The following is a 25130-nucleotide window of genomic DNA, read 5'->3' as shown; positions in this document are numbered from 1 at the left end:
GGTTCTGCGCTTGTTGGACATGGTGGGTTTACCGGAGCTGGTCATCCAGCTGGCGACCCTGGCTGTCATGGAATCGGCGGATGACTGGAGAAGCCAGGTACAGGTCACTTCTTTTGCATCAAGGTGTTTCTTCAGGGAGCTTACACGGGACTTTCTTTTTAGTTGTATGACTCGAAACATGCCTGTTTGTGCTCTTTCGTGTTTTCAGGCTACTTTGAGGACTTGCATCTTCAAACATCACTTGGATTTGGGACACAACAGTGAAGCATATGTAGCCTTAACGCAAAACCCAGATCCAAGCAGGTAGGTGACAGTTTTATGCCTTTATGCTCACTTGTCTCAGAGGTCCGTGTGCCAATTTTTCCATCAAACTGAAAGGAAGATGTGACGCTTTCGGGTAGGACGTGGCTGCTGTGTTAAGAGGTACTGTTTAGCATGTGTAAAGGCGTGTTTAAAAAGGCATACTTCGTTTCTGTAAGAACAGCTGGGATCAGCACTATCTCAAAGGAGGAAACGGGGCGGGGAGAAAAAAACTGATTCAGGGAAGAGCCAAAAGAATGGCTAAAGGATCGCATGCGGCGTTGTATGTTGAAAAGCTTTAGGAATCCAGTCAGTTTAATAAAGAAAAGACTTTGAGTTGAATTTTCAGCTTGAGTATCATCTGGGAAGTGAACTGGGTAGAGGAAGCTTCACCCTAGCAGAGGAGGATGTGATGAGGAGGAATGGCTGGAATAGACGTTCAGAGGAGAAGTAGGAATGCGTTTTAATTGAGGCTGAAGAAAATCTTACCAAATAGAGCCGAGGGAGGGAGACTGCCCTCCCGAGAGGCCTTTGCAGAGGATCTCTGCTATCCAGGATCTCTATTTCCATCACAGAAGTCTGAAGGGACTTCTTGGTTCTAAGCCAGAAAAAAAAAAAAAACCTACGGAGCTCGTCACAAAGCAGCGTGTTCCTGGCTTAAAGCCTGCCTCCTGGAGATGGGTCTCTTCCCGCTCCTCCAGAACGGTTGTGCTTCTCTCTCCGCAGGCAGCTGGACTGTCTGCGCCAGCTAGTGGTGGTTCTCTGTGAGCGCTCCCAGCTCCAGGACCTGGTGGAGTTCCCCTACGTGAACCTCCATAACGAGGTAATCGGCCTGTGCTGGGAGGAAGGGGGGCACAACCGCTCTCTTTAAAGGGATTGTCGACCCATTTGAGCCTCTGTGTGCTGCAGGTCGTGGGGATCATCGAATCTCACGCTCGAGCAGTGGACCTGATGACCCACAATTACTACGAGCTGCTGTACGCTTTCCACATTTACCGCCACAACTACCGCAAGGGTAAAGCTCGGCGTGGGCGCATTGTAACGGCCTGCCTGCCTGGGACGCCGCTTCCCCTACCCCTGCGGGGTGGCCTGTCCGGGGTCCTGGCTGATGTATTCCCCTCCTCTCCTCAGCTGGAACAGTGATGTTCGAATACGGCATGCGCCTGGGCAGGGAGGTGCGGACGCTCCGAGGGCTCCAGAAACAGGGAAACTGTTTCCTCGCTGCTATTAACTGCTTACGGTTGATCCGCCCAGAGTACGCCTGGATAGTGCAGCCGGCTTCTGGAGCTGTGGTAGGAAACGCTGAGCTTACTACGAAGCCTCTGACCTCAGCTATTGTCTGTGGGGACACTTAGAGCTGTACGTTTGGGAAGGAGCTTCCAAAATCCTTTCCGATGTGACAAACAGAGGCGTTTTGGCCGCCTTAATCTGCTGCTCTCGTCTTCTTGGCCGGCTTGTGCAGCGCTGTCGTGCCCCGCTCAACGGAGACGTCAGTCCTACCCGTCACCCTTGTGTCGTTGCCCCTTTTGGGAGCAGGGTGGAAGCAGGACAACTTTTGGGAGGGGGCTGGTGTAGATATGTGGGAATATATCACCTTTTGTTGAAGACAGAGCAAATCTTTTTGGGGAGTCTGAACAGCCGGAACACCAGTCAAAAAGAGAATTACTGTAACATGGTTTGTGTTTCAAATCTGTTTGCAGGGAGGTGGTGACCGTAGCTTGATCAGCTAGCACTGTGCAGTGTTTCCGATAGCTAGAGATAAATGTAACCCGAACTGCCAAGTGGTTGTATGGCTTTTCTGATTCAAATCAAGGCCTGAAATCGAGAGCTGGTGTTGGGGCTGTATCGTATCGAGGCAATTTATCCTTTGGAAACCAGGTGGGCATAAACCTTCTTTCTGCTTTTTCCTGCAAGTACGAACGCCCTGGAGCATCCCCGAAGAGAAGCCACGATGGGGAGTGCACGGCTGTTCCGAGTAAGTGCCCCGTCCCGGTGCTTCCTCTGACTCTTGTCAGAGAGCAGCCTTTCCCCTGGCCTCAGAGCTCTGCTGCTCCCGTGTGAGCTGGGAGACGGCCCAGGGCAGCTCTCGCCTCTGTCGGATCGATGATTTGGAGGATTGTAAGCTAGTTAACCCTCCCAGTGTTAGTGTCTCCCAGTTGCATTATGCTGCCGTGTAACAGCTATTCCCCAAGGAGCTTCTGTGCACGCTCGTCTGCAGTTTGATGTCTTGTCAGCGCTTTTGCTTTCAGTGGAAATAACTTGTAATTTAAAAAAAAAAAAAAAAAGCCTTTGTGAGACAATTTCTAGCTGTCAAGGCTTTTGTTATTTGTGCTCTTGGGAACCCTGCTGACGTGTAGTGAGTCTCTGCTGGTAAGGTCTCCGCTCTGCCTGTGTCTACCAAAGCACAGGATGGTGGGGTCAGGTTAGACTCATAATCCTCAGCATTACGGTAGAAAAATTTAAGGTCAGGTATTTTTAAAACAATTATTTCTGAATGAGCTCTTCTGTAGCAGTTGCCTGGCTTTCAGAGCAGCAGCTGTTACCAAACACGGGATCACATCTCTAATAGAGGAGGAATGGGAGGTTTGTATCGAGGAGATAGCTACGGTTCAAGGTAGCAAGGAAGGGGCAGCAAACCTGGCCCCTCCTGTGGTGCTTTCTGTGGTACAACTCCCTTTAGGACGGCAGAGGGGTCTAGACATTTTGCACAATGCCCGAGGAACCCTTTTAAAATGCTGAGAGCCCTTCGTGTTCATCTGTTACAGCAACTCGCCAAATCGAGATCCTGGAGCTGGAGGATTTGGAGAGGGAGTGTGTGTTGGCCCGGATCCGGCTAACTCTGGTGCAGCATGACCTGTCGACAGCGGCTGTGGCAGGTGAGAGGGATGCAGCGCAGCCACCTCTCGCTTCCCGCCGTTTTGTTCTGACCCACAGACAAACCCAGGAGCTGGCAGGGACTATTCTTCACCTCCCTAGCATGAAATCTTGCCACCAAGTTCAGCAGCTTTGGAGATCAGGAGATCCAATTTTAAGTTTTCCACCGTTTTTTGGCTTTGCCAAGCTCTAGTAGTGGTCTGCAGCGTGGGGCTGGGGTTGAGCTCATGAGTTGGGACAAAAAGGCATTTTTTTTGTCTTGTTGGAAATTGCCGCCAGATGAAGCAGAATTAGAAAGCCCTCGAAAAACCACTTGCTGCGAGACTTAAATTACTGTCCTGGATGACCCTGCTTCGCAACACAGTGTTAGCTTATCAAAGTTGTTCCTTGTTGGGGAGCAGAAAGCTGCAACTCTCCCACCCTGACCCTTTAAGTATGTTCTGCCGCTTTCTGATACAGGTTATGCCACGTGTACGTATTTTTCCCCTTTAAGTATCGGGAGGCGATGACTTCCCAGCAAGGGATTGCAGGGAAAGCTGGTTTGAGGGCAAACTGGAGACTCAGGGAGCCGAGTGCCACAGTTTCATCTCGCCTCCTGCCACTGCCCCTCCTGCCTGTGCTGGCAGAGCTGAGCTGATGCCTTGCTCACTTGGATACAGCCCTGCTACGCCAGTGGCAAGGCTGTCCCCTCCCTCCTCACCTAAGGAGCGGCAGCATTTGACTACGGGCTGTATGTTGCTGCCCGTGTCCCTCTTCTGATCAGGGACGGCTCCATGGGTCACTGCTGCTTTGTGCAGTCCCTCCAGGGACGGCTCCTGGGCTCAGGAGATGGTCCTGGGGCCAAGAAAACCTTGAGCCGTGCGATGAGAACTACCGCTGCAGTGTGTTTTACATTGGGCCGTTAGCACAGCGAACTCTGCCGCTGAATTGCATGGGGTTAGGCCCCAGTAAGCACTGGGGGAGGCGTTTACCTGGTCCTCCTTCCCTGCAGGCAACTCTACGCCCGAGGAAACGGTTGCTCTCCTGGTCCGGGCCGGCCTCTTCGACACCGCCATCACTCTGTGCCAAACATTCAAGCTGCCCTTGACGCCCGTCTTTGAGGGACTCGCTTTCAAGTACGTAGCGAGCTTCTCCTCCCTGCCTCGGGTGACGCGCGGCTGGAGAGACGCGCGCTGCGTGATGCTTGGCAGGGCGCAGCTTGCAGCTCCCCAGGGTCAGAAGCCAGCGCTGTCCTGACCTGTCTGCTCGCCATGGCTGCTAAAGCTGCGCACGGCCTCAGCAGCTGCTGGCTCAGCGGTTTTGAGGTGGAACTTGCTCTTCACACCTGAAAAGGAAAAATAAGGGAGCCTTGCTGAGCAGGTGGTGCAGGGGAGAGATTTCTCCCTGGTCTCGGGGCAGAGACCTGGCGTCTGACAGTCGCAGGTGACACTGACCTAGGCACAGCCATCATCTGGAGACCTTTCTGGTGAGCTGGCTCATGGCACGCTCTTGCTGATGCCCAGTGAGCTGCTTACAGGAGATTTGTTCAAGCTGTTGGAGCGGCTCTCAAATAGCAGTTGGCAGAGCGCTTGCTCTTCCGTCTGATCTCTCTGCTAGCCGTTTGCTCTCATGCCTCATCTCCGACCCCAGGATTCCTCTTCTCCTTTGCCTCTCTGTGTGTACAGAAGACGCGTTGTGCCCGCAGAGTTGTTCAGCGGCTCTGCTGCGACCTGTTCCTGCGGCTGGATGCACGGAGGGCATCTCTTACCCAAGCTCAGGCCCTAAAGCTCGCTAACAGAGTCCTTCTTAATTCCTCCCTGGCACTTAGAGCAGCTTAGAAGTCACTCTCATAGCCGCCTTTTCCTCCTAAGCCAGCTAATTTGTAGCTGTTGCTCGGGAATAGTCCTGCGAGGGGTGGCTTTGCTGCTGGCAGCTGTGGTGAGGCAGGGTGAAAGGGCTGGGCTCTGATGGCACCCGCTTTTGCCCTGCTCTGTCTTGCAGGTGCATCAAGCTGCAGCTGGGAGGGGAGGCAGCGCAGGCAGAGGCCTGGGACTGGTTAGCAGCAAACCAGCTCTCCGCACTGGTTACCACCAAGGAGTCCAGGTAGGTCCTCGTCTGTGGGGGAGAAGAGCGGAGCCGCTCTTTGTGAGAATGAGAGTCGTTTCTGGAGGCAAAAGCCTTGCAGGAATCCGGAGGGTCGCTGGTCCATAAAACCCCCTTAAAGCAGACCTGCGGGACTGGGACAGCGGGAGAGCCGTGCTTCCACGCTGTCACCACGCTCTCCCCAGCCTGCTGTACGCAGCACGCCCCGCTTTGCTGGGCCTCCAGCGTGCACGTTGAACCCGGGCAGCGGGACGGGTCCCCTGGAGCACACAGCGGCCTCGCAGACAGTCGCAGGGGCTGCTGGCACGGCTTCCGAGGGGAAATGTTGCCTTGCAGCGCCACAGATGAAGCCTGGCGCCTGCTGTCGTCCTATTTGGAGTGCTACCCGTCCCAGAACAGCCTGTACCATCGCTGCGTCATCAACAAGCTCTTGGCGCACGGGATACCTCTGCCCAACTGGCTCATTAACAGCTACAAGGTGAGAACAGGGAGAGGGTCACCGCTCAGCGCGTACTGCCTGCTGGCCAAAAAAACCCCAGCTGTCCCAGAGCTGCCAGATCACCTTCGCTTCGACAGGCACCTCCTCGTCGCAAGCTTCACCCCGCCTTCCCGTTCCCAGCTCCGGCAACCCGCGCCGGATGCTTTGTGCCTGTCACCGAGGCTCGGAGCAGGTTTCTCTCAGCATTGTGGCGGCTCCTGGGCACGTTCCCTGGCTGAGGGTTCCCTGGCTGAGGTTTCCCTCTTTGCTTGTAGAAAGTGGATGCTGCTGAGCTGCTGCGTCTCTATCTGAATTACGATCTGCTGGAGGAGGCTGTGGACCTGGTCCTGGAGTACGTAGACGCTGTGCTGGGCAAAGGGCACCAGTATTTTGGAATCGAGGTGAGCTCACCTGCAGCGTGGCGGACTGTGGTGTGTGGTGGACTGTTTCTTTGGGGCAGATTCCCACGTGGGGTTTGGGTATTGTGCCCACTCCATCCCAAAAGGCAGCAGCGTCTGGAAGACGCAGTGTTGTGTAGGAGAAACCATGACCCAAAACCCTTCCAGCTTTGCGTTTCTAACCTTGTCCTTCGCTGCGGTGAACAAGACAGATTTGCCATAGTAGTGAATTTGTACGGGATCTACGTCCAATACCTTTAAGCCCACACGTGAAAAAGGATAACGGAACAGAGCCCTTGAACGTCTCGCGATTTAAAGTGCATGACGGTGCTTCCAGGAGAAATGGGTGTGGATAGAGGAGAGGGGGGACCTCTTAGTGGGACCAGTAGGACAAGCGGGTGTCGGGACGTGGCGGTTGGGAGCTCTTCCTCGCTGCGACTGCCACGAGCATGACGTGACGCAAGGGTTCCTCTCCCCTCCAGTTCCCGCTGTCGGCCACGGCCCCCATGGTGTGGCTGCCCTACACCGCCATCGACCAGCTGCTCCAGGCGCTGCGGGAGAGCACCACCAACCATTACAACGTCGTGGTAGGTACAAGCTGCCCCAAGAAAAGGAAGGGTGCTCGCAAACACCCTGCGGAGTGGCTGAGGGGTGGCAGAGAGCACCTCAGGGTGACCCGTGCCTGCTCCTGACGTGGGAACGGGGTGCGGGACAGGGTGGGGAGCGCTCGTCTCTGACGCCTGCTCTCCCCCTCGCCCCAGCTCTATCAGAAGCTGTGTGACAAGATGGAGGACTACCAGCAGAAGGTCAGCGTGGCCACCCGGGATCACTTGTACCGCCGCAACTAGTGGCACCCCTGTCGCTCGCCCACGGCCCGCAGGCCCCCGGCTCTGCCCCAGGATGGCGCCCGCTCAACGCGACGTCCCCAGGAGCTGACGCTGTCCCACCCCACGCTGGCGCTCAGCTGGTGGTGCTATTTTTACTCTTTTTTTTTTTTTTTTTCTGTAAGGGTCCGGTTTGGGGAGGTGGAGCGCACCTCCAGCGTGTCACCTCGCTGTCCCTGTCCCCTCTCTGGGGCGCGATGGGTGATTAGCAGAGCTCTGGGGTGCCACCGTCACCAGGACGGTCCCCTCGCTCTCATCCTGTATCATATGCAGCAGGTTTTGGCATTTCTTCTATTTATTGTTGTGTTTTTGGATGAACTTTAATAAAATCCAGGTGTTATTACAGGCCTGCCTGGGACGGGTGCTGCTCCCCAGGCACCCCTGGGAGCACAGCGGGGATTTGGGGGGTTGAAGGGTGAAGCCCCTCTCCCCGGGATCTTGCACACGCAGCCCTTTTGTGTAGGGAACTCTCTATAGGAGCATGCTATAGGGCAGTATAGAGCTATATCTCCAAGGGCCATTATGCGCTATAGGCTCAAGAAGCAGCACCATGCTATAGGACAGGGCTAAGCTCAAGGCCAGAGGAGCAGGTTGCGCTATAGGGTCATACCGAGCGACTGGGCTGAGGGCCAGCCCTGTGCTACAGGGCAGAAGGGAGGTATAGCCCCGAGGGCCAGCGTGTACTAAAGGTTAGGACAGCCCTATAGCCCTGAGGGGCAGTATGTACTATAGGCTCAAGGGCCAGCCCTGTGCTATAGGTCAGGATGGAGCTGTAAGCCTGAGGGCTGGGGTGCTGTAGGGTCAGAAGGGGCTATAGCCCCTAGGAGCAGCACCATGCTATAGAATAGGGTGGGGCTACAGCCCTAGATGGCAGCACCATGCTATAGGGTAGGATGGAGCTATATCCCAAAGGAGCAGCACCGTGCTATGGGGCAGGATGGGGCTATAGGCTCCAGAAGCAGCACAGTGCTATGGGGGCAGGATGGGGCTATAGGGCATGACCGGGCTATGGGCTCCGGGGGCAGGATGGGGCTATGGGGCAGGACGGGGCTATAGGCTCCAGGGCCAGTGCCGTGCTATGGGGCAGGACGGGGCTATAGGCTCCGGGGGCAGGCGGCAGCCCTCAGCCCGAGGGGCGGGGCGATGCTCCTACCCGGGGGCGGAGCTCCCTCTCCGCCCCGCCCCCCCCGCGCTGTGACGCAGCACGTAGCCGCCCCGCCCCTTCCCTCCCACCGCGCAGGCGCGGCCGCAGCCCTGAGGCGCCGCTCCCGCCGCCTCCGGCCGCCACTGCCGCCGCCATGGGGAAGAAATCCCGCGCCGCGCCGGGCCGCCGGCCCATCCTCCAGCTCTCCCCTCCCGGGCCCCGCCGCGATGAGGCGGCGGTACCGCCGGCTGAAGGGGCTGACTCGGGTTCCGAGCCGGGTAACGGCGGAAGGGGATGGGGGGGGGGGTGCTTTGTTGGCGGGGCGCGGCCTTGTGGAGGCCTCGGCGCGGCCTCCTCGTAGCGCTGCGGCCTAGTGGCGGTACCGGCGCCGGGGGAAGGCGGGGGGGGGGGACCGCGGGGCGGGGCTCTGCCCCGCCCCGCGGTCCCCCCCCCCCCGCCTTCCCCCGGCCTCAGCCCCCCAGTGTTTAACGGCTTTTCCCTCACAGACGAGCCCGAAGCGGTGGCGGAGCCTCCCCGCAGCGCGCCCAACCCGCCACCCCCCGCGCCCGCCGCCGTCAAGCCCACAGGTACGAGGCCCCTCGGGAAGAGACGAGCGAGACACAATCCCCCCCTTAAAAAAATTAAAGGGGTGTGCCCCCCGCTTTTGTAGCGGAGGGGCTTCCCCTACCGCTTAATTTTCCTAAAAAAAGGTGGGTTTTTTTTTTCTCCTGATGTGGTTTCTTATTTTGGAGGGGGCTGTGGTTGTTCCCCTCTCCGTAAGCCCTTTATTTTTTTAAGGGGAGCTGATTATCCCCCTTTAAGCACTTTTTTTTTTGAAGGGGGCTAACTAACCCCTTCCTAAATAATTTCTTTAATTATTTGCGGGTTTTTTTTTTCCAAGGAGGGGCTGTGATTCCTCCTTAAGTGTTTTTTTTTTTAATCTATTATTGAGATAAGGTGATTACCCTGTTTAAGTGCTTTCTATCTGTGGGAGTGGGGTGATCCCCCCCCAATTTTTTTGGGGGGGTGTGTGCAGGGTTATTTCCCCCACTTTACTGGTTTTGGGGTGGTGGTGCGATGTGGAAGCCCCCCCCAGGTGATTTTTGATGGGGAGATTTCTCATCTTAAAAGTTTGGCATAGGAGATAGTTTTCCGCCCGGTGTATTTGGGGGGGGGGGGGGGGGGGGAAGAGGTGATTTTTTTCATCTCTTAGTGTTATTACCTATTACTATCTCTTAAATAAACTTAAATCAGTTTAATATTAAGAACCTGGCATTTTGGGGAGCGGTGACTCCCCCCTCTGTGGTTTGCAGGCAGGATACGATATTCCCCCCGGTCTTTTTGTTCAGGAGCGGGGAATCGCTTTTCCTCCTAGTGTTTTTCTGTTGTTTTTTCCCCCGGGGAGGGTATTTCTCACTCCCAGTGTAGCTGGGGGGCTGGTGCCCCTCTGATTTTGGGGGCTAGCCGATGTCCCCGTGGATGTTTTAAAGAGGGAAGGGCGGCGTTTATCCCCTGAATGCTCACGGGAGGGGGGTGCGTGTCCCCCCATGCTGCCCCTGCCGCTCCCCACGGGGCTGCTCCCCCCTTGCAGGATTAGTGGGGTGTCGGGGGGGGGGGGGGCACAGGGGTTGGATCCGCTTCCCCGCAGCGGCAGGAGGAGCTGGCGGCTCCGAGGGGGGCACGCTGCGCTGTGCCCCCCCTTGCTGAGGGTCCGCTGCTCCCCTCTTCCCTCCCCCCCCTCCCCCCCCCCAGGCGGTTTGTGTCTGCTCGGTGCCTACGCAGACAGCGATGATGAGGAGGGCGAAACCCCAGAGAAATTGGCCCGTTCCGCGGACGCAAATGGCAATAATTCGGCAGACATCGACAGCACGCTGGCAAACTTCCTGGCGGTTAGTGCGGCTGCGGGGAGCGGGAGGGGAGAGAGGGCAGAGGGGAGTTCCTCCTTGGGAGGGAGGCGGGTGGCGGGAAGCGGGTAGTTTCACGGTCCAAAACGTCGTCCTCTACCGATAAGTGCTTTGACTCCGCTTTTGCCTCCCCTGGGATTTGAAGTTCACGTCGTGACGTTGTTTTCACAGGAGATCGATGCCATCACGGCTCCTCCGCAGCCCGCCGAGCCCGCCTCCGCGCCGCCCCCCACGCCTCCCCGCCCGGAGCCGAAGGAGTCGGGCTCGGGCCAGTCCTCGGGCACCGCCAATGGCGCGGGCTCTGCGCCGGCCCCGGAATGGCAGTACGACACCCAGTGCTCGCTGGCGGGAGGTGAGCACCTCGCCCATCCTGGGTGTTGGGGCTGTCCCCCCTGCGCCCGTCTTGAGGGGCTGCTGTCCCCCGCTCTGCTCACCGAAGGGAGCTGAGGGCGGTGACAAATGGTTGCGACCGCAAAAAAGGGGGTGACAGCTGCCTGGGGAAGCGGTCCGGTTGGCGGTGGGACGCAGGCTCTGCGCATCCCGCGTGTGACGGCCTGTCCTTGTTCCCCTGGCAGTGGGGGAGCTGGAGATGGGTGACTGGCAGGAGGTGTGGGACGAGAACACCGGCTGCTACTATTACTGGAACACCCAGAGCAACGAGGTGACCTGGGAGCTGCCGCAGTACCTGGCGACGCAGGTCCAGGGCCTGCAGCACTACCAGCACAGGTGGGTGAGACCCCCGGCCCCGCGAAGGGAGGTGCCGGGACGTTATCCCCGAGCCCGCCCTTCACTCCCTCCCCTCTTCCTCAGCAGCACCGTGGCAGGCGCCAACGGCAGTTTTGTAGCGGCTGCTGAGCTGTACCCCCAGGAGAAGGGGGCCGCCCCGGGCAGCGTCGGCCGTGGGGCCAGCCTTGCCAAGCGGGAGGTGAAAAAGGTCAGTCAGACGGGCCGAGCACCGGGTTCTGGTTGCCACAGGGCTTGTAGGCGCTCCTTTGGGCTTCCTCGGCAGCGGGTGGGTCACTCCGCTCCTTTTGCAGCCCGAAGAGGGGCCCCTGGGCTCCTTCCTCTGCGGGCTGCGGCCTCCTTGGCTGCTTGGGGAAGGCGTAGGGCTGGGCTGAGGGGGCAGGGAGCCGCAGCTGCTGCCGGAAAGCTCACGCAGGGCTCGACCTGCAGGAAGTGAACGAAGGCGTGCAGGCCCTCTCCAACAGCGAGGAGGAGAAGAAGGGGGTGGCTGCGGCCCTCCTGGCACCGCTCCTGCCTGATGTGGTGAAGGAGGAAGAGGAGCGCTGGAGGAGAAAAGTGATCTGCAAAGAGGAGGTTGAGCCGCCCCCGGAAGAGGAGGCGAAAGCAGAAGAGGTGGCGGCTGCTCCCGAAGAGCCGGAGCCCAGCAGGGATCCCCTGGAAGACACGCTGCAGGAGGATCTGTGCAGCGTGGTGCAGTCGGGGGAGAGTGCTGAGGAAGAGGAGGAGCAAGACACCCTCGAGCTGGAGATGGTGCTGGAGAGAAAGAAGGTAAGGGGAAACATTTTTGTCACGGAAACGAGGGCGCAGGTGCAGCTTTGCAATAGCTGGAAATAAACTGGGAGCAGCAGATGTTTGCATCTCTGTCCCGCCTCCTTCAGGAGAGTGACCCTGCATTTCCCGTGCTGCTCCTACGCGGGCTTGGGCTCCGTATAGATCGGGGCGCTAATCAGCCGCAGCTTCATATGGACACTCTGCTGACCAGTCAGCAGCCGTTGGCAAACTCTTGTTCTGTCTTCGTTGCCGTTAACACGGTGCCCTGATTAGAGCAGCTGTTTGCTCTTTCACGGGTGACTCGTAACCACCCCTGCTCTTCCGGGGAGGCTCAGGTCCCTGAAGTGCCGCTCGCTGTCGTGTCTCTTGGCAGGCGGAGCTGCGTGCCTTGGAGGAAGGCGATGGCAGTGTTTCGGGCTCCAGCCCGCTCTCCGATGGGAGCCAGTCGGCCTCGCAGGATGCAACCCGCAGGCTGGCCTCCAAGCGAGGGAAATGGAAACTGTTTGTGGGAGCTGCCAGCCCCGAATCCGCTAGTCGAGGCTCCAGCAAAACGGGCCGGGAGAGCCCGGAAGCGGGAGAAGCAGGTAATTGGAAAGGCTCCCTTCGGAGGGAGGAGCGGGTATTTGGAAAGGCCGCAGCCCTCTCCTGCCGGGGTCTCCTTTCCCCGAAGATGCACGGGGTGCCTGGAGCCCGCAGAGCCCCACGCGGCACGTAGAGGAGCCGGGACGGGCGGTGAGGTACGTGTGCCAGGCAGGGGACAGGCCCAGAGGGGTGGCTGTCACCACTGTCACGTAGCCGAGCTCGCAGGCCGGTCTCACGGGCTCAGGGCAGTGTGGGGATAAGCTGACGCTCTGCCAGATTCTCTCCTTTATCCTATAACTAAAGAAAATAAACAGGAGAGTGCATACATTTAACACAACGTCAGGAAAATAAATAGGAGAGTGCCCACACTCAACACTTTATCAGGAGAAGGAACACGGAAGCGTGATAACAGTGTTGTCACCCGCCACTGCCTTCCGCTTTCCTCCCGACGCTATAAATCCTACCAGTGGTACACGGGGAATTGTTACCTTCCTCTTTTCAAGTTGTGTCTCTAAGCTGCCCGGTAACAGTCGCCAAATTTCAGACAGCCGAGGCGTTCCCCGAGAGCCACTCTGGCTCCACGCTTGTTGGCATGTAGGAAACGTAAGGCAGGACCTCGCTGCGAGGAAGATATGGTTCGCGTAAGGGTTGTTTGACACCAGCTGTGCGTTGGGTGTATCACTCGAGCGACAACAACCCCTCGGCAGAGCTCACGTTCCTGTTAGCGCTCTGCTTTCCCATGGTACGGCCGCGGTCTTTCAGAGACTGTTGTCAAATATATGTTAAAAGCAGGTCAGCGGATGTTGCAGGGCATCGTATAACTTTATCGTCTTGGGGAAATCATGTGATTGTGGCTGTTTAGCGTTCCACCGCAGCCCGTGCTTCGCTGCCTGTACCGACCCTCCTGTCCCCCTCAGCTCCTCCAGAGCTGTGCTCCCCAAAACGCGCTGGCCGCAGCGTTTGAGAGAACAGCCTGTGCCTGGCAGCCACGACTCCCAGATGTGCCAGTCCCTCCCCGGCACGAGGCTTCAGGCCAGCTGCCTGCCTCGTGGCAAAGAGGGAGGCAGCCCCTCTGGCGCAGAAAGCTGGCTGAATGAGAGAGAACTGCTTTTCCCAGGAAAAACTGCTACGAAAGCGCTCTGAGCCCAGAGCAGGCTGCGTCCTGCTGAAGTGGGAGACGGTGCCTGCCCCCAGACGGGGTTGATGCGGCCCTAACGCACATCTGCTTCAGGCAGAGGCGTGATCCGGATGGCAGGCCTGGCGTTAAGTCGGTGACCTCATTTGTCCAGGGTGGCTCTGAGGGATGGTTTGGCTTTCCCTTGTGCCTCGCAGGCTCGCAAGCAGAACGTCCCTGGAGCCAGCTCTTCCCAGCAGTGCTGGTTTCCCACTAACCTGGGGAATGGGAAGCTGTTATTCTAAAATAACCTGCTTAAAATTGAGCACCCTGCTGCTGGAGGGTGATTGAGGGAACTGTCCTGCCCTTGAGCCCCAGGGCACACCAGCAATGTGGGGTCATGTCTCCCCCCCCTCCCCCCCGCCCCCCGAGGGCTTTTGGTAGGAGTCCCTCGCAAAGCTTCCCTCCCTGGAACTTGTTGATGGGACAGTGAATTAGTCACCGCTGTCCTGCGATGTGACAGAGGCGAAACCTTACGGTCGTGACAGCTTTTTGGGAGCTCTTTGGTCTTTGAGAATTGTCTGAACTTAATCCTCGAAACCTTTTCTTGACAAATTAATTATCAAACTGCCGGAGTTTAGTGATTGCCTGCCAGGCGGTTAGCTCTCTTTACACTTCCTCGAACCCCTGTGCTCCAGGCTGTTCCTCCTTCCTGCCCTTGTGCTGTAGCGGCTGTAATTCTCCGCTTCCCGTGCCGTCCTTCTGGAGGGACCCCCCCCATCAAAACACAGAGGCAGTGACCCTCTCTCCTTTTTGATTTCAGGCTCTTGTCGCCGGCTCCTGTAGGAACGAGTCCCCGGCTCTTTCCCTGCCCTCTCCTGCAGCGGCTTTGGCTCCCTGGCACGGTGTCTCCAGCCGGCTGTCGGCAGCGCCGTGGCGGTGGTGGGAGAAGGGCTCACCTGTTGTTTCTTCTCCTGCAGCGGTGAGCACAGAAGCAGCTGATGCGAATTCAGACAAAGAGGCAGAGTCTGAGGAGCCCCAGGAGAAAGCAAAAGCACAAGGGGCACCAAAAATAGAAGAGGAGGAGCAGGACCTAAAGGTACGGAGACGCAGAGGTGCGTGTCGGTGAGATCCATCCCAGCTCGCGTAAGGGACGTGGCTGGGTGCTCGGCAACTCCCCCAGGCCCCGGTCGGTTCACTGCTCTCCCAGGGGCTCGCCGTGCCGCCGGCAGTGCGGAGGGGTGTGCTGGCTCCCTCGGCCACCTCTGCCCAGGGGACGCAACGGCCACCAGCCAGCAGGGACACCTGAGCTTTGGGCTGTGGGTTTGGCCCAGCAGGAGTGACCTTGCCCGACTCCTGTGCTGCCGGCAGGACGGCACCGTACCCCTGGTGAAGCTCTAAACCTTAGATGCCAGCGCGGCTGCAAGAACAGCTTGCCCCGGCCCTGTGAAAAAAACGGCCGTGCAGGATTGGGCCAGCATCTCTGCAGCCCGGTATCCTGTCTCCAGCAGCAGACAGCAGCAAAGGCTTGAAAGTGTTTTTTAAAAAAAAAAAACAACACTAATAAAGGGGATGTTGGGGGGGACAAAGACTGAGCCCTGGGTCTGGTTATGAGAGAGCAAACACTTTTGTCTTGACTTTCTTTTCACCAATAACGATATTACAGTCCTCTGGCACGTGCCTGTTCAGTCGTCCCGTTTCCAGGCTGAAGACTCCTCGTCCGTAATCTCTCTGTGTCTGGAGGCTGCCGGTACATGTTGCTCTGCCCTTCGCCCGGCATTTTGAAGTTGTTAGGTGCAAACCGGGGAAGCCCTGGGGATTTCTGCAGCATTGTGCTGATATTTTCTCTTCCGAGCCTTGGTTTGCTCTTTTTGGCTGCGGCTGAACGATTCCCAGAGCCCCTTCCTGAGCCGTAGTAGTGATAGGTGGAGCTACAGGCTCTGGGTGATAGTTACGCAGAGTGGCAGGGGAGATCTCCTCTATTTGTCCTTTTGATTCCCCGGTTGCTCGTTACCCTGAGATCTCCTGCAGCGTTAAATTTGGCTCCTGAGTATTTTCATTTCGTTAGCAAATTTTGTCAGCTCCCCGTGCCAGATGGTTTACGGATGGGGAATTGCTGGCTCGTGGTAGAACCCCGGTGGAAACCTGCAGCGAAAGCTGACCCCTGGTCCTGCCCTCGTTTCCCACCACTTAATCATTTTCCCAGTGTGAAAGGGAAGGGCTTCGTTACTGTCCTCGTGACGGATTTAGCATCTCCCGTAAAAGAACTCTAACGGAGTTTTGAGATGTGATGTTCCCTGCCCAAAACCACTGAGCCCTCCTTCAGTATAGCATCTACATGAGGCTTGTCTGATTTTTTTAAATTTATTTAAAAAAAAAAAAAGCCCACAGCAGGACCTCGTTGGCTGCTGTGCCCCCGATGGCTGCCGAAAGCCTTTTAAGCTGTCACGTTTGCTGTCCCCTTTATTCCTGGTACTGGCGGTGCTCTGTGATGGACTGTGTGCTGTAGCGTGGTGCTTTCCCATGCAGGATCCCTTTAGAGCTGTTGGAGGAATGCCGTCTCCTCGGGTAATTGGTACCGTTTGCTTCCTCGGTTCGGGGTAATCTCTCTTCTGCCGGCTCTCTGGTTTGCAGGAGATCTGCCGGGTCCTCGCTGCGAAGTCACCCTCTGCTGTGGGATCTTCCCTGGCTTCTCCGTAGCCACGTTAACGCGGGAATTCATTTCCCTGCCTCGGGCTTCTCTAGCGCTGCTTGTCTGTCTGGCCCGTCCCCCTCGCTGGAGACAGACGCTGCGTTGTCGGCTTTGGGGACCTTCCAAAGCCTCTTCTGAGGAGTGAAGGAAAAAAGAAATTTTTAGAGCCCTCCTTAAAGCAATCGTGATGCCACTTGCAGGCGTCCGCCCCGTTTCTGCTCTTGATTGCTGTCTGGCTTGTAGCTGCTTTCATGCCGTCCCCTCAGTCAGGGGGATGGACGCAGGGGATCCCCGTGTCCCCATGCAGTGCCCGAATTGGAGGTTTCGCTCCTCGGGACGCTGGGGTCGAGTGACGGTGGTCGCTGTGGGCTGGCCTCATTCTTAGCATAGATACTGTCTCTGCTCGGGAGTAAATCCAGAGCTGTTACCTCTCTCCCACGTTTTCCCGCTAGTTCCTCCGGAAAGCAACAATTTACAAAGTCTGAAATTATACCCCAGCCCGTTTCCTTTGGGAAATGGTTGAAGTATTATATTTAACGCTTGCCGCCCTGGCGATTGCTCTGCTGTAACTCCAGAGCTGGGGCGCCGAAGCAGAGCGAGCCCGTACCCTCCTTCGGCTGGTTCGGAGCGGTGACCGCGCTGAGAAGCGCTGGGGGCTGCGGCTGGGAGCAGGGAAGGGTCCGCACCCAGGAGCTGGGGTTTGCTGGCACCTCCCGTGGCTGCAGAGGAGGTCTCGTCCTGCCACCCCACACCGACCCCGTCCCTGGGGCGCAGGAGGTAGCGGGACTTAAAGGAGGGGGGTGACAGGCGCACACGTTCGGGGTGACACGTCCCAGTCCTGCCAGGCTGAGGGGCCGCGGGCGGTCCCAAGTCCTGTTTGCCGGGGAAGGCCTCAAGCCGCGGGGCCGCAGCCGCCCGGTGACGCTACCCGAGGGCGGCTCTTTACTCTCGCCTTTCTCCCTGGCAGTTTCAGATCGGAGAGCTGGCAAATACTCTGACTAGTAAATTGGAGTTCCTGGGCATCAACAGACAATCTATCTCCAACTTCCACATGTTGCTGTTGCAGACAGAGGTAACCGAGCCTTCGCCCCTCGCTCCGGCCTTCTGTTCCGAAGCGGATCAAATACTGTCCGCCGCTCGAGCGCCGAGGGCCGGTGCTGCGTGAACCTCGTGGCCGCGGCGGCACCGCACCGCGCGCCCGCCCGCCTCCTGCAGGGCCCTTCCTCCGCGGGGGGCGAGCATGGCTTTGCGCGGAGGCGGTGTCTTCCTCCTGGCCCCCCCGCGTCCCGTGCCGTAAGGGAGCCTCCCGGACCTCGAGTCCTGTCCCGAGGGCCGCTTGCAGCCTCCCTCAACGGCTTCCCCCGGTTCTTGCCCTCTAGACCCGCATTGCAGACTGGCGAGAAGGTGCTCTCAATGGAAACTACCTCAAACGCAAACTCCAAGACGCAGCCGAACAGCTAAAACAATACGAAATAAACGCCACCCCTAAAGGCTGGTCCTGCCACTGGGACAGGTACGCGCTCTCCTACCTTTCTCACCTTTCATCTCTGACATCTCAGACATGATTTGTGACCATCACCACCCGACGACGTGGCGCCGTCCCTCTCGGAGACTGAGAGCAGCTTCTGTTAGCAGTGCTGGGCAGGCAGAGAAACATCCGGCACTCGCAGAGTTTGGGCCAGCCACCAAACTGGAGGATCCAAACGGAGTGCTCAGTGCTTTGAGACGGAGCTGATTCCCTGATCGGACAGAGCTGGTTTTCACTCTCGCGAGTGTAAAGCGCTGTGGAGGGCGGGCCTGGGGGGTCGCGCATGCGAGAGCTCTGTGAACTTTGCAGGATCTCTGGATCACCTCTTCTGACCAACAGCTCTGACAAAGGACAAACTTCAACTCATCGACGGAACGAAGAACAAGATTTCTGTCTCCTGCCAGCAGGTCAGACCCAAACATTTCTTTGTCTATTTGGCTTTCTTGATTAATTTTCCTTTGTTTGAAATCTTTGCTCTTTTGTTTTTCAGCTCCCAGATCCGCTCCCTCTCTCTAGCATTCACTGTGTGTTTGACACCAAGAGTATCATAAAAGCGACCTCCGCGCACCACGGGGTAGGGGGGCAGCCGCTTCTCTCCATTGGGCTGTTCCCCGGTGCCTCTTCTTGGAGGGCGACTTTCAGCCAAGGCAGCGGCTGAAAGTCCCGATGCTAGCGAGACGTCGCTCTGCTGCGCGCTGGCCTGCTTTCTCAGCCCTCCCCTCCCTCGGAGCGGGGGGCTCAGGGCGACGTTCACGCAGCCAGCAATGCAAATAGCTTTGAGCGAGCCGGCTCGGGTCTCTCCTGCCTCTGTCCTCAAAGTTGTTTGTTGCGTTTGGGAGAGCGGCAGCCCTGCTGCAGAGGGTCTTCCCTGCGAGAGCGCACCGCTGTCGTGGGCAGGCCCGCCTCGGAGTGTCGGTGGCGGGGGAGGGAATCTGAAGCCTCCTTCTCTTTCTTGTGATTTAGGGAGCATAGACGCTATTTCTATGTTAACGAGCGCTCAGGAGAGTCGCAATGGGAGTTCCCCGATGGGGAGGACGAAGAGGAGGGACAGCGGACCACCGACAGAAAAGCCGACGGTCCTCCTAAACCACCTCCAAAAGACAAAGGAGAGCGCGCCGGGGACCCCGCCGAGCGCTCCACAGGTACAGCGCGGGGGCGGGAAGGGGGGGATCGCTGCGGCTGGTGGCTCCTGGCCCCGAAGCGGGGTGTTGTGGGGCCCCGCAGAGCGCTACAGCGGTACACGGTGGCGCCGGCCTCCCTCCCGCGGCATCTCGCGGCGGCTTTAGCGAAGCCGGGACGAGCGCCGCTCGCGCGTCCGAGCTGTCCCCATCGGTTTTAGGCATCGCAGCGGTGCTGGGGAAGGCGGCGTGCAGCTCGTCGGTCGAGCCCGTGGGCTGAGCTCTGCCTGCCCACTCCCAGGCAGGGCCCTGGCAGGGAGGCAGCGGGCAGGAGCAGGCAACGCGGTCCGTAGCGTGGGTTTTCAAGCCTGTGTCAATATGTATTCTTCAGGCTCCCTTTGTAAAGAATCCTTCTCAGGCCAAGTTCCTGCTACGTCTCTCATGCCGCTCACTCCATTTTGGACTCTGCTTCAGTCCTCTGTCCCGGTCCTCCAACCTCCCTTGCCTTTGGAAATGCCTCCGCCGCCTCCGCCTCCGCCGGACTCGCCCCCGCCGCCGCCTCCGCCGCCCCCGCCTCCCGGAGAAGACGGCGAGATCCAGGAAGTGGAGATGGAAGATGAGGGGGGCGAGGAGCCGCCCGCCCCGGGAACGGAGGAAGACGCTCCCCTGAAGCCTCTCCTGCGCCCAGCTGCCAGCAGCAGCCAGGTGAGCCGCGGTGCCGGCAGCCGGGCGAAGCCGGGGCTTGGCCAGCCCAACCACCCCACGCCGGGCGCGCGTGAACCCGGGGAGGGGGCACGGAAGGGCGCTCGTACGGCCGGGCCTCGGGGCTGCGTCCCTCCCGGGTGGGCGCTCACGTCGGCGCTCTCTTCCAGGGTGCCGTCGAACCGAGCCCGGCCCCGCTGCTCTCCGCCAAGCCTCAGAAGAGGAAAGCCGCGGAGATGAACCCGGGGCTGATGCAGCGAACGGCCACCATCGGCAGCTGCCCCGTCATCTACAGCCAGCCCCTGATGGCCGCCGGCAAGTACCAGCCTTCGGCCGTGCCCCTCGCCTCCCTGAGGCCGCGCCAGCGGCTGCAGGGCGAGATCCAGGGCCGCCCCAACCTCCGCATCGCGCCGGGCCACGCCGGCCCTCAGCCCGCCGCGCTGGGCCTGCAGTCCGGCTTCCTGGGCGTGACGGCGCCTGCCGCGCCTTCCGTCATGAGCTACTCGGAGTGCGCCGCGCCCGTCAGCCTCGCCGCTGCCGCCGTGCAGCCAGCCCCGGCGCGAGGAGCCCTGCCCGCTGCCGGCACCGCCGACCAGCCGCCTCCCCCGCTGCCCCCCCAGACGCCCCCACCTCCCGCCCCCAAGGCGCCGCCGCCGCCAGAGAAGGAGAAGCCGAGGAAGGGGCGGAAGGACAAGGTAGGAGGCTGCTCTTGCCCCAGAACCTCGCCGGCGTGCCGGGTGCCCTCTCCTCCCTTTCCAGCCGCCCTCACCGCGGCCTGGTGCGTTTCTGGCGCAGGGCAAGAAGGGCAAGACGAAGATGCCGTCGCTGGTGAAGAAGTGGCAGAGCATCCAGCGGGAGCTGGACGAGGAGGAGAACTCCAGCTCCAGCGAGGAGGACCGGGAGACCACCGCCCAGCGGCGCATCGAGGAGTGGAAGCAGCAGCAGCTGATGAGGTACGGGCGCCGTGGCGCGCTGCCCGGCTCGGCTCCTCCGGGGGGGGACACACACATTTCCTTGTCCCCTGTAAAGGCAGAGAGTGGGGATCCGCCTCTCTGGCCCCGGGGGGGCACGCGAGGGTGGTGTGGGGACCGTCACCTTGCGCCGCCCGGGCGCTGACGTCCCGCTTTGTCCCCGCAGTGGCATGGCGGAGAGGAACGCCAACTTCGAGGCGCTGCCGGAGGACTGGCGAGCGCGGCTGAAGCGGAGGAAAACCGCGTCGAGCACATGAGGCGCGCCGCACTCTTTTTTTTTTTTCTTTTCTTTTTTTTACAGATGTACAGTTCACCACTTGACCGTTGTCCAATAAATCGTAGCAGTTTGGGATGTGCCGTCTGGTTGAGCGGGGGCTGCCCCTGCCCCTGCCGCGGTGGTGGGAGGCCGGGGGCAGTTTGGGGCTGGCGTGTGCGGTGGCCCTGGCTCAGCCCTGGGAGCCCTTTGTGGCCCTTTGGTGGCTGCCAGGGTAACGAAACCCCTCTGGCTCCTTTCCCAGCTCCGCTCCGGGACCGCCCTGTCCCTCCCTGTTGCCACCGCGCCCGTCGCTCAGCGACCGCGTCCCAGGTCCCCGGCGCTGCCGGACCGGAGCAGGGTCTTGCCGGGCCTCTCGCAGCCATGCAGCCCTCGGCGCGCCGGGCTGCCGGGGTCGGGGAGGGGGAGCTGGGGGGGTTTGGTGGCGGGCCGCTCCCCGAGCCCTACGACAGCTTCATGCGCAGCCACCTGCGCTACTATGGCTACTTCCGAGGTGAGCCCTGGCCCCAGGGGTGCGTCCCTGCGTCCCCCGGCCCTTCGGGCTGCAGCGGTGCTCTCCCCAAGGCCGGAAGACGGGCGGGCAGAAGACCCCCGCGTCCCCGGGGGGTCCCACCCAGCAGCACCCCACGGCGGTGCCCGGCACGGGCAGCACCGACCCCGGCTGCCTGCAGGGTCCTGGGCAGAGGCCAAGCCGTGAGTGAGACCCCGTCGCCCCCCGCAGCCCCCGGCACTGGGCTCGGTGCTGCCCCAGCGCCTGCAGCTGCGTCATCCCGGCACGGGGGGGGGCCTCTCCCTGCCTTTGGGGTGGCGGGTGGCTTTGGGGGTGTCCCCATCCCAACCCTCCCAGCCTGGGCTCCCCCCTCTCTGCCGGAGCCCCCCAGCCCCTCCCGCTCCTCTTGCAGCCCCTGGGGTGCTGGGCCCGGCCCCCCCCCGGGGCACGCTGGGCCCCCCGGCGCGGCACCGCAGGTCCCCGGGGGAGCCGCGGGCTCTCTTTGCCCTTCCCTCGGCGCGGGGACCCCTGCCCGCTCCCCGCTGGCCCGTCGAGTGCGAAGTCATCAAAGAGGCCATCGAGCACATCGGTGAGGGAGCGCTCCGGCCGTCCCCCCCTGCGCCGGACCCCCGCCATGCCCACGGCACCCATCTCTGTACTCCCCCCGCCTCCAGAGTGGGTCCCCCCTGAACCGGAGCCCTTCTGCCAGCCCACGGGCCACCGGTGGGCCCCGCCGGCCCTTGGCGAGGAGCAGGGCACCGTCGTCTACCGCCTCAGCCCAGGTAGCGGGGAGCAGGCAGCACCCCCGGGTGCCCCCTCAGCCTCCCCAAGCCGCCATCGCCCTCCCTCCGGCCTTCCCCCCACAGCGTCCCAAGGCTCCTGCTTCACCCGCGCTCGGGTCGGGGGGGCCCCGGGCCCCCTCTCCTCGCCGGCGGCCCCCTTGGAGGGTCCCCAGGACACCACGCTGCTCTTCGAATCCCGCTTCGAGAGCGGCAACCTCCAGAAAGCCGTCAAGGTGTAAGAGAGGGGCTGGGGGGCGAGGGGGGCAGCGGCGGCGGGGCCGGGAGCCGGAGGGTGGCCCGTCCTGCCGTGCAGGGGCCCCTACGAGTACGTGCTGACGCTGCGGCCGGACCTGTACACCGCCAAGCACACCCAGTGGTTCTACTTCCGCGTCCAAAACACCCGGCGAGACCCTCTCTACCGCTTCACCATCGCCAACCTGGCGAAGCCCAAGAGCCTCTACGGCGAGGGCATGCGGCCGCTGCTCTACTCCCAGCGGGACGCCCAGAGCCGCGGCATCGGCTGGCGCCGGGTTGGGGCTGACGTCCGCTACTACCGGGGCGGCAGCGGGGAGGAGCCGGCCACCTTCCGCCTCTCCTGGACGTCACGCTTCCCCCACGACGGCGACACCTGCTTCTTCGCCCACTCCTACCCCTACACCTACTCCGACCTGCAGCGCTACCTGCGGGCGCTGGCGGGCGACCCGGTGCGCTCGCGGTACTGCGCGGTGCGGGCGCTGTGCCGCAGCCTGGCCGGCAACACCGTCTACCTGCTGACCATCACCAGCCCCGCCGGCGCGGCGGCCAAGCGGGCGGTGGTGCTGAGCGCCCGCGCGCACCCCGGGGAGACCGGCGGCTCCTGGGCCATGCGGGGCTTCCTCGACTTCCTCCTCAGCGCCCACGCCGACGCCCGGCTCCTGCGCCGGCTCTTCGTCTTCAAGGTGGTGCCCATGCTCAACCCCGACGGGGTGGTGGTGGGCAACTCCCGCTGCTCCCTGGCAGGCCGGGACCCCAACAGGGCTTACGGGACGGCGCTCCGCGGCTCCTTCCCCGGCGTGTGGCACCTGCGGGCCATGGTCGAGAGGTGAGGTGGGGGCGCGGGGAGCCGGTGCCGCTCCCGCGGTGGTGCCAACGGCCGTATCCTGATGCGTGCAGGGTGCTGGCGGAGCGGGAGGTGGTGCTGTACTGTGATTTCCACGGGCACAGCCGGAAGAACAACGTCTTCATGTATGGCTGTGACGACAGCGGGGCCGGCGCCGGGCCGCGGCTGCGCCAGCGCGTCTTCCCCCTGATGCTGAGCAAAAACGCCCCCGACAAGGTGGGACGCTCTGAAGGCGGGTGGCATCCCCACCGAGCTTCCCGGTGACGCCGGCTGGTGACGCAGGGAACGCGGCCGCCGTGCTGCTTCCCAGGGTGCCACCGCGGTGTCCCTGCAGGGCTGGGGAGGGGGACGCATCCCCCTGCCGTGCTGACCCCGGGGCCGGCCCCAGTTCTCCTTCCCCAGCTGCAAGTTCAAGGTGCAGAAGAGCAAAGCGGGGACAGGCAGGGTCGTCATGTGGCGCACGGGCGTCTCCAACAGCTACACCATGGAGGTGGCCTTCGGTGGCTCCACACTGGGTGAGGGGCTGCTGTGGGCCGGGGGTGACGGTGTCGGGTGTGTTGGCGGGCGGGTGGTCCCCGGGTTGGGAAGCCGCTGCTTGTTTCGTTCTCCCCGGTCCCCTCCAGGCGGGAGGAGCTCGCACTTCACCGTCGAGGATCTCAAGTCGCTGGGCTACCACCTCTGCGACACCCTGCTCGACTTCTGCGACCCCCATCCCGCCAAGGTGGGCCGGCAGCTGCCGCTCGAACCACGGCACCCCGGCCGGTCCTGGTGCCGTAGTGTGGCCACGGTGACGCTGGCTCCGTCCTGCAGTTCCAGCAGTGCCTGTCGGAGGTGGACGCGCTGCTGCGGCAGCGGCTGGGCCGGGAGCTGGGCTCCGGCAGCAGCTGGAGCGACATCTCCCCTTCCGAGCTCGAGTCCAGGTACGTCCCAGCCGCGGTGCCCCATGGAGCCCCGCAGTGCCGGTGGGGGCTGCAGGCGGTCGTCTCCCCCGCACAGCACCAGCGGCTCCGACAGCTCCGTGTCCGACGGGCCCCCAGCTCACCTCTGCGGCCCGGCCCGGCCGGTGAGTCCCCGGGTGCTGCCGCTTGCGGGGCGGGAGGGACGAAGCGCCGGGGAGGCGTGAGGTGTCGCAGGGTGCGGATGCCCCGGCACCGCTTTGCCATCTGGTGCAGCTGGAGCAACGGAGGAGGAAGCGGCTGCGGAGCCGGAGAGCGAGGAATGCCCTGCGCCGGACAAATGGTGTCTACCGGAGCCGTGCCAGCGTCCCGGTGAGCCCACGAGCTCAGTCCACCTGGTCCCAGAGGGGACCGTCCTGCAGGGACACTTGTCCCCAGTGCTGTCCCAGCCTGGTGCCAGCACCACTGGGGCTCCCAGTGGGTCTAACCCCTCTTCCGTGATCCCCCAGGCCCGGCTGGGCCCCTCCAGGACCCACAGGCGACCGGCTTTTCCCAGCACCCCGAGGGGAGGCAGCGCGGCGGGAGAGGAGCCTGGAGCCAGCTCCGGTGTGACCTTTCCCAGTGCAGCTGGAGCAGGGGACGGCCGCCACGCCGCCACGGCGGGGTCTCAGCTGGACGGTGGCACCAGCGCGGCGTCGCGCCGTCGGCCGCCGCTGAGCACCCCCCGCCCCGGTGTCACCGGTGCTTCCTCACAGGATACGGCCCCGGGAACCGAAACGGGGCCGTCCCGGCGGCAGGGCGGGCAGCAGGGCGGGCAGGCGGCTGCTGCCCGCAGGCGCAGGGCGCGTCCCCGCCTCACCGCCCCCGGCAGGGCCTCGCCACCCGCCGCCCCGCGCTGCTGCGCCTGTGCTCGGGATTAAAGCCGGTGCCGTCGTGGCCGTGCCTCGGCGTGGTGACGCCCGTTCTCGTCGTGCCGTCGAGCCCCCGTGGCCCCCAGCCCTCCAGCCTGCCCAGGGGCTGCCGGACTCAGCCCCAGGCCCCGGCCCCGCCGCCCTGCCCCTGCCTCAGGCTCCGTTGGTGCCGCAGGCCCCGTCGTCCTGACGTCACCTCAGGCCTCCTCACCACGGCATTGCCTCAGGCCCCGTCGCCATGACGTCACTTGAGGCCTGCCGGCCGTGGCGCGGCCCCGCAGGCCGCGTTGCCATGGCGACGCCTCAGGCCTGTAGGCCGCGGTGACGCCTCAGGCCGCGGTGACGCCCCCTCGTTGCCATGGCGACCGGGCGGGGCCACGCCTCCGGCCGGA

At 61.6% G+C, this 25130-nt stretch overlaps 3 protein-coding genes across 10 annotated transcripts in view; all 3 read left to right on the top strand.

Moving 5' to 3' along the window:
• The window catches only part of NUP160 (nucleoporin 160), a 29275-nt gene extending 21914 nt beyond the window's left edge, over positions 1-7361 (top strand). Inside the window, exons 23-35 of the mRNA XM_075501803.1 lie at positions 2-97; positions 209-303; positions 1027-1123; positions 1210-1315; positions 1432-1592; positions 2215-2275; positions 3066-3176; positions 4166-4289; positions 5155-5256; positions 5593-5734; positions 6010-6135; positions 6615-6719; positions 6894-7361. Of these exons, the coding sequence (XP_075357918.1) occupies positions 2-97; positions 209-303; positions 1027-1123; positions 1210-1315; positions 1432-1592; positions 2215-2275; positions 3066-3176; positions 4166-4289; positions 5155-5256; positions 5593-5734; positions 6010-6135; positions 6615-6719; positions 6894-6980 (1413 nt within the window). The 3' untranslated portion in view covers positions 6981-7361. The remainder of the gene's footprint in view (position 1; positions 98-208; positions 304-1026; positions 1124-1209; positions 1316-1431; positions 1593-2214; positions 2276-3065; positions 3177-4165; positions 4290-5154; positions 5257-5592; positions 5735-6009; positions 6136-6614; positions 6720-6893) is intronic.
• Positions 7362-8232: 871 nt separating this feature from the next.
• On the top strand, positions 8233-20638 carry FNBP4 (formin binding protein 4). Of its 8 annotated transcripts, none has more exons than XM_075501813.1 (18): positions 8233-8438; positions 8667-8747; positions 9913-10049; positions 10236-10416; positions 10640-10790; positions 10875-10998; positions 11238-11576; positions 11953-12163; positions 14256-14374; positions 15805-15843; positions 16935-17039; positions 17347-17480; positions 17835-17902; positions 18459-18637; positions 19088-19318; positions 19486-20010; positions 20111-20268; positions 20453-20638. In XM_075501813.1, exons 1-18 carry the CDS (start codon positions 8315-8317, stop codon positions 20541-20543), a joined length of 2997 nt encoding a protein of 998 aa, XP_075357928.1. In that variant the 5' UTR covers positions 8233-8314; the 3' UTR covers positions 20544-20638. The 8 variants fall into 8 exon arrangements, with proteins under 8 accessions (XP_075357928.1, XP_075357925.1, XP_075357926.1 ...); XM_075501810.1 differs by having other exon boundaries at positions 17805-17902; XM_075501811.1 differs by having other exon boundaries at positions 8234-8438; positions 10878-10998; positions 17805-17902.
• Positions 20639-20923: 285 nt separating this feature from the next.
• On the top strand, positions 20924-24803 carry AGBL2 (AGBL carboxypeptidase 2). Its single transcript, XM_075501467.1, has 12 exons — positions 20924-21253; positions 21463-21639; positions 21725-21800; positions 21917-22067; positions 22146-22913; positions 22985-23147; positions 23320-23446; positions 23555-23652; positions 23748-23851; positions 23928-23994; positions 24056-24199; positions 24337-24803. Exons 1-12 carry the CDS (start codon positions 20924-20926, stop codon positions 24745-24747), a joined length of 2616 nt encoding a protein of 871 aa, XP_075357582.1. The 3' UTR covers positions 24748-24803.
• Positions 24804-25130: the final 327 nt, after the last annotated feature.

This window comes from Mycteria americana, chromosome 5 (assembly GCF_035582795.1).
Source record: "Mycteria americana isolate JAX WOST 10 ecotype Jacksonville Zoo and Gardens chromosome 5, USCA_MyAme_1.0, whole genome shotgun sequence".
NCBI lineage: Eukaryota > Metazoa > Chordata > Aves > Ciconiiformes > Ciconiidae > Mycteria > Mycteria americana.
Note: the sequence above shows the minus strand (reverse complement) of the source record. Positions and strands in the feature narration are given on the sequence as shown.

Excerpts from the sequence above, each read along its gene's own strand:
- FNBP4 (XM_075501810.1), top strand. The coding sequence starts at position 8,315 with ATGGGGAAGAAATCCCGCGCCGCGCCGGGCCGCCGGCCCATCCTCCAG. Across the intron at positions 14,375-15,804 it reads AGGAGGAGCAGGACCTAAAG|GATCCCTTTAGAGCTGTTGG; the intron begins GTACGGAGACGC and ends TTTCCCATGCAG. Across the intron at positions 15,844-16,934 it reads GAGGAATGCCGTCTCCTCGG|TTTCAGATCGGAGAGCTGGC; the intron begins GTAATTGGTACC and ends TCTCCCTGGCAG.
- AGBL2 (XM_075501467.1), top strand. The coding sequence starts at position 20,924 with ATGCAGCCCTCGGCGCGCCGGGCTGCCGGGGTCGGGGAGGGGGAGCTG. Across the intron at positions 21,640-21,724 it reads AGAGGCCATCGAGCACATCG|AGTGGGTCCCCCCTGAACCG; the intron begins GTGAGGGAGCGC and ends CCCCGCCTCCAG. Across the intron at positions 23,148-23,319 it reads GCAAAAACGCCCCCGACAAG|TTCTCCTTCCCCAGCTGCAA; the intron begins GTGGGACGCTCT and ends GGCCGGCCCCAG.